This window comes from Conger conger, chromosome 6, assembly GCF_963514075.1.
Source record: "Conger conger chromosome 6, fConCon1.1, whole genome shotgun sequence".
In the NCBI taxonomy this organism is placed as follows: Eukaryota; Metazoa; Chordata; class Actinopteri; order Anguilliformes; family Congridae; genus Conger; species Conger conger.
This window is the reverse complement of record NC_083765.1, coordinates 38,795,102-38,801,987: the sequence shown is the minus strand read 5'-3', so window position 1 is coordinate 38,801,987 and position 6,886 is coordinate 38,795,102. Positions and strand designations below refer to the sequence as shown.

General features: G+C 43.7%; 1 protein-coding gene across 2 annotated transcripts in view; it reads right to left on the bottom strand.

Annotated features, from left to right (window-relative positions):
• Window positions 1-6,886, bottom strand: part of LOC133130191 (multiple C2 and transmembrane domain-containing protein 2-like) — a 61,635-nt gene that overhangs the window by 21,142 nt on the left and 33,607 nt on the right. For both annotated transcript variants that reach the window (XM_061244542.1, XM_061244541.1), the window contains 2 exons: window positions 6,334-6,408; window positions 4,861-4,980 (listed from right to left, as the gene is read on the bottom strand). In XM_061244542.1, coding sequence (XP_061100526.1) covers window positions 4,861-4,980; window positions 6,334-6,408 — 195 coding nt within the window. The remainder of the gene's footprint in view (window positions 1-4,860; window positions 4,981-6,333; window positions 6,409-6,886) is intronic.

Here is a 6,886-nt window from a genome sequence, read left to right as displayed (position 1 = left end):
GTAAGGAGCACACAGTCAAATACACACAAAAGTAAGTAGTACATAAGCTGAACCAGAAGGACAGAAGGGGGCTTTCCTGAAACAATGCTGGTACGTGTCGACTGCAGAAGCAGATGTACAATATGCAGTATTGTTCTTTCTCCCCTACTAAACACTATTTTCTTTTTTTATAAAGTAATTATTTCCTAATAAAACTCTAAAGGGAACCACTAACTTTATCGGGGTGTCAAACACTGCTGGGATGGTGTTCTTTTCCATTCTTAAAATCTCATTAGTTTAAAGGTAGGCTTCGTGCCGTATGACTTCAGCACCATCCGCACAGCCAAACTGAGGACTGCGTTCTCAATTTGAGTACAGAGAAATCAGCCAGGAACACAGAGCAGAACCTAATGAAAATGTCACTCTTCAGGCAAAGATGAGGCCCAAATGGGATTTTTTTGTACTTATTTGCAAAAGCATATGTTCTTCACACTGGAACAGTTTGCACTGGTGCAACAGAACTACTCAGTGTGGGAGGCCAGCAGAACACATCACTACCAGGAGATACTTGTAACCACTTTGATAGCAATGCCATTCGTGGGCGTCCTGAACTGGTCAGCTGACCCTTGACCCCCCCCCCCCCAAACCTCCTCCTGTGGCAGTTGGGCCCTGTGATGGTGTTAGCCCTGCCCCGCTCCTTTATAGTAAAACACGATTCCGTCCACATGAAAAGCGCTGTGTCGCCGTGGCGACGCATCAAACCAATCAGACGCCATCGTTGCCGTCTGTGATGTGAGGCAATCAGCATCTCACAGGCTGTCAAACCGTGTCTAAACTGGTCCCTGCCTGGCAACGTCAAAAAGAGAAACAAGAATAAAAAACAGCACAGACACGCACACGCAGGTCTGCCTCCTGACAGCTCTCTTCAGACTCAAACATTAATTCTACTCAAATACTTAAAGCGCTCTAATAACATGCGGGCAAAATGGCCTTTCATGTGTAAATGATGTCTTTCTTTCTCTCCCCCTCCACTTTCTTTCTCCCCATCTTCTCCTTCCTCTACCTTCTCCTCCTCTCCCCTCTTCCAAAATGGAAATCACTCGTTAGACTTCAAAGCACCTGCTACAATACAGGTCTTGTGACCCCTCCCGCTGAGGGATTCCACCAGATCTGACAGGAAGGGTTCAAACATGTTAAAAGGGCATTATCTCACATTTTAAAGTTTGTTTTGCACACAGAGTAGCAGAATGAGAAATTTCACTCCTCCAGAGTCATGTTCAGAATGGCTCTGGATATCCGCGCTGGCGCCCCTCCGCTCTGTTCTGCAGTGCTTTACCGCCATCTACAGGCCGAAATGTGCACCGCAGGAAAGAACTTTATTTGACCCCTCCGCAGAGCGACTGTTGATATATACAGTATTCATCTCACTCAGTCAGTGAGAAGCGCATTTAAAAGGCCAGTATTTTATTGGGCTTTTAACTGTCACATCCCCCCACACAGGAGGAATAATGCTGTTGTCAGGCTTTAGAAGCACAAATTCTAGACTCATTACCGTAGTATAAACAAGCAATAAAAATCTTCCCACTTCTTTTTTTTTCTTTACAGTCGGTTTGCATTCCCATGCAAGTGACGAGGCTTGTGTTTTTTTTTTTTTTGTCAGAAGTCTAATGTTGCCTAATTAGGCAGGCCAGTATTTAAATAGCAGTGTCATCTAGTGACACCTGTGAAGGGAACGTCAGGCGGCGTAGTCTCCTCAGAGCGCTGAATAGATTATGCAATCAGAATGTATACCCCACAACGCTGCGTATAATGACTGCAGCGGAGGAGCATGCTGTCACAACTGAGGTGCCGTTTTCTCGCCAGCGCTCATAACACCGTGATGGCCTTCAGAAAACCCACTGACTGTCTGAGACGTCATTCCCGTTCCCGTTAAAATGCCAAACTAATTCAGATTAAAAGAGTACGGATTGCTCATAATAAGACTAATGGATGTTTGTGAAAAGTCAGAGGTGATATTTCTAATAACCTGAAGATAACAAGGAAAAGACTGTTTCTCTGGTCTGTATTAAACGCTTTTTTCTCTTTTCTTCCTCTCCGTCTCGCGGTCTGGTCGTTTACTAATCTTTGCAGCAACATGTGCAGTTCACACTCAACATATTTACAAGAAGATATTTCCTGCAAGCAAATTCAACCCTCGCAATCATAACTTGCGCATATCCCTCTGCTACTGCTCAAACCCCTTCCCTGCACACGCTGGAATGGGGTATTACGCTTAGTAATTAGACTCCACAGAGTCGCAAATCCCCCTCCTATAACTCAGAAGCCCTGCTGAGCGCTAACACTTCTGTTAGCGACGGCCCGCTACGGGAGATGAGAGAAGGCCATTTGGAAGGAGCGGGGCCGAGGCTTGACCTATGAACCCGCGAGCCCAGCATCCCCGGGCCTTCTGGGGCGGTACAGTCATTCCATTGCACCGAACGCAGCCCAACACCGCGTGTGGAAGCGGGGGGCTTAAGCCCCAGAAACCACCACCGGCCAGCTTCCCCCACACAGCAGTAAAATTGCACTTTTAATATGCAGATCAGAGGGGCGGCTGGGTTTTTCTGGGGCCCTTTTTAAAGGCGACGGATAGTGTAGCCTTTATGAGAAGGGTCCCGGAAGGTTGCTGCTGAAACCCAGGCCTTTCAGCTGCAAGGACTTTTAAGAGCTTGGATTAATAATGCCACTGTTATGGGGGGGAAAAAACACCATGAAATTAGAAACGGAAAAAAAATGTTTCCATCGCCCAAACATCAAAAAGAACCAAGTGAGCGAGAACACCATTTTATTTTTTATTAGCACAGCAAAAAAAATCCCATTACTCAGAACAATGCTTTTGGGTCATTTTTATTTTATTTTTTATTTTAGTTTGAAAGAGACTAAAGGCAGTAGAGATGCTCTTTCAAGGGCCTGGGGATTGGGCATGAATGAAATGAAATGAAACCAAAATGAAATATATGGTGTTACTGTCACCAGTGGAAGGTCTAATTATGTGTGATGGGGGTGTGAGAGCCCTCCCCCCAAAGGGGTCAGTGCACAGGGAAATATATTTAAAAAATAATTATAATAATACGGGCATATTTCCAAGACACTGTCCGAGACCAGAACTTTCCATGTCATTTACATCGACAGTACTTATCTGGCAGTGGCTTTCATCCAGAGAAACTTCCAAGCAAACCTCCTGAGTAAAAATAAGGAGGGTATTAAACAAACGACAAGGCCTAGAGCCAGTGAGGTGTTCGGACTGGCACCTGAGGAAATGCTGAGAGGTCCTGGATCAGCTAGTTACTTATCGCTAATGTTACCCTGAAGCCTGAATTATACTCCAAATCATTGTTATATCCACAGGTGAAGCCAATAACACAGGAGTGGATGGATATTCACAGGTGTGCTATACACAGGTGAAGCCCAACAGGAGTGGGTGAGGATATTCACAGGTGTGCTATCCACAGGTGAAGCCAATAACACAGGAGTGGACGGATATTCACAGGTGTGCTATACACAGGTGAAGCCCAACAGGAGTGGGTGAGGATATTAACAGGTGTGCTATCCACAGGTGAAGCCCAACAGGAGTGGGTGAGGATATTCACAGGTGTGCTATCCACAGGTGAAGCCCAACAGGAGTGGGTGAGGATATTCACAGGTGTGCTATCCACAGGTGAAGCCCAACCGGAGTGGGTGAGGATATTCACAAGTGTGCTATCCACAGGTGAAGCCCAACAGGAGTAGGTGAGGATATTCACAGGTGTGCTATCCACAGGTGAAGCCCAACAGGAGTGGGTGAGGATATTCACAGGTGTGCTATCCACAGGTGAAGCCCAACAGGAGTGGGTGAGGATATTCACAGGTGTGCTATCCACAGGTGAAGCCCAACAGGAGTGGGTGAGGATATTCACAAGTGTGCTATCCACAGGTGAAGCCCAACAGGAGTAGGTGAGGATATTCACAGGTGTGCTATCCACAGGTGAAGCCCAACAGGAGTGGGTGAAGAGGCAGAACTGGGTCAAATACGTAATTGCTTTGGATTAAAATACTTTTCTACATTTTACTGAGCTTTGTCTGGTGGATTGTAACCTATGAAATACTCTCTCTAAAAGTGCAAACCTTGCCTTCTGGTCCTCTTGGTTGGCCCAACTGCACCAGGCAAGATCAATCGAACACAGAAAAGTATTTAAATCCAAAACTATTATGTATTGACCCGGGTATGGTTAGAAAGGAATTTAGTCAGCAGGGTATGGGCTGCATCATAACTCTAGAGCACTTCTTCTGCTCAAACTGGGATCAACTGTCTGCCTAAACTGCACAGGAATAGCACTCCTCCTTCACAGTGACCGTACAGCTCAGCTGGGGCACTGTGCTTGAAGGGATGCGTGTGACTGTCTGTGCTCTCCTACATTGAAGGACAATATAGCCATAGGCCATGCCTAAGAATATCATTGGGCATTCAAAACTATATGAATAAACAAATAATACAATCCCAGGAGAAATCCAAGGAAAAAGGGCAACAAATAAGTATCACAATATGCTCAAAAGCCACAGCAAATATTAAAAGAAAAACATAACGGCTTTTAAACTGCAAGAAGTGGATATTTTCTGATTTCAGACTTGTTGTGAAAGTCTGAAATCCAGAAACAAAAAAACCCAGACAGATTGGGGCTTGAACCTTAGCCTTAGCCAACCTTAGTCAAGCAGCTTAGCCACTAACGTAACAGCCGCCCTCACTAGACAAGGCAGGAAAAGGATTAAAAGAACCGCACATTCATAAAACCCCAACTTCATAAAAAGGAGAGCCGTGAAAAGGGGGGCGAGGCGAATTCATCACAGAGAGGGAGCAGGACTCACGGAGAAGGCGATGATTGTCCTCTTGGTGCTCTCCCACTGAAAGCAGCTCTTAATGTACTGTAAAGTATACAGCAGCGCTCTGGTGATCGCCCTCACCCGCAGCACGTTACGCGCTAAGATCTGAGGAGAGGTAATGGAGGAGAGGCAGGGGTAAGCCAGATAATGTTCACCCTTTCAGCGTTCACTACTTTTACTGGGAGCCTTTTTTATTTTTTTTATTTTTTTACGACGTAACCAGTTATCATTAAATCAAGCCCACTGCTGGAGTGCCTGTGGCTACCACTGCTGCAGTTTATAGGAGAGGACAAGAAATACCATATAGAGCAACACCACAGATAAATCTTCACAAAAACTACATAATAATAGTTATTGACATAAGCTCTATTTTCCAACATTCGTAAAGTAGTGGGCTTTACTAATGATTCAATGAAATCAACCAAAGTCTTACATTTTTTAAATAAAATCCAAATTTCCCCAAACAGGTTCCACAATTAACAGCACCCCTGGTTTAATACTTTATACAAACACCGCTGGCAAAGATGACAGCCATGAGTCTTTTCCTATGATTTGTGATGAGGTTAGAGAACACATTTGGAGGGACTTTGACCATTCCTCAAAGCAGAACTGCAGAATCATTGATATCCTTGAGATACCGCACTCCTTAGCGTGTTACCTCAATTTGTATTGCCAATTTCACTGTGTATGATTTTATTTACAATAATTGTTAGGGTTGCCAATAATTTTGGCACCTGCAGTTTTCAGTAAATGTACTGACAGAAAAGTATATGGTTTATGTTTGAACATAAAATATAGATCATGAGCAATGTTGTTTATTATATGCAGCCTCTTTTCTCCATTCTAATTAAGGGTGCCATTATGTGTACTGTATACTGTATACAAGCTGTGATTTCTACACGGTGAGACCAAAGCGTAAAAAAATACCCTTTAATAAAACTGTGCACTTTATGCACATCTGAATTGTTTAGTTAAAAATCTAAAATGGTCATCTCATTCATTAAAAATTACAATAAAATTTTTGCCGTGTTATATATCCCATTACTGTAATAATAACTACATAATAAGACCTGGGTCAAATTTGTATTTGAGGATTTTGAGAATTTCCAATCACAACATATGATTATATTGAACGTATTTTCATGCAGATGTTTTCAAATGATCAGTAATCCTCAGGTTAACTTATTTCAAAAATATTATTTGTCCCAGGACAGTGTGACTCCTGAGTTCAGTGGTGTCAAACACCATAACACACCCCAATCAGCTGTCTGTGCCGCGGTTGGGCCAAGTATGCCCTGCAAACTTTCACAGTGCACTCTCGACTCTGTTAGCTTGGGTCTACGGCATGTCCTAAAGCTTAAAAATAATGCCACTCCAGCTTTGAATCACACCTCCAATTGGATGCCTGCCCACACCAGATTTTAATTTTGTTATAAAAAAACAAACAGGGAAACCAACCTTTTTGGAAAACTTGGGGTTGTCCTCCATGAACTTCATCTCTTTTGGTTTGAAGGTCCGGACACCTGCTCGGACCTTGGACAGCCAGAGGGACAGGGGTGTGGGGGAGAGGGGGGGGGGGGGGGGGTCTGTGGGTCAACCATCTAGTGTAACATTCTCATTCAATACAAAAAAAACCCAATTAATTCAATTCAGGCTGTCAAACAGGCCCGTATACCTAAAGAGTCTAGCGGTAGGTGTGCCAATCAAACTGGCAAAACCGATCTTAGATGCTTTATGTCTCTGGACTCAGGGTCGCAGAAAATTATACCAGCTTTCAACTTTCTCTGACCTGCTTTTCATATGGTGTGTGACATCTCTGTGACACCTCTGGTGTGTGGCTCATTTTTAATGGTCTTTGTTTTAATGTTTTTTTGAGTGTTTTTATGGCCCCCCTTGTGCGTTTCAAGGACTGGTTTTACCAGTATTTTATTCAATTAGTTTCATTCTCTCTCTTCTTTAATTTTAATTGCAATGCACTGTGATCACCAAGTAAGGCAAGCAACATACTGTA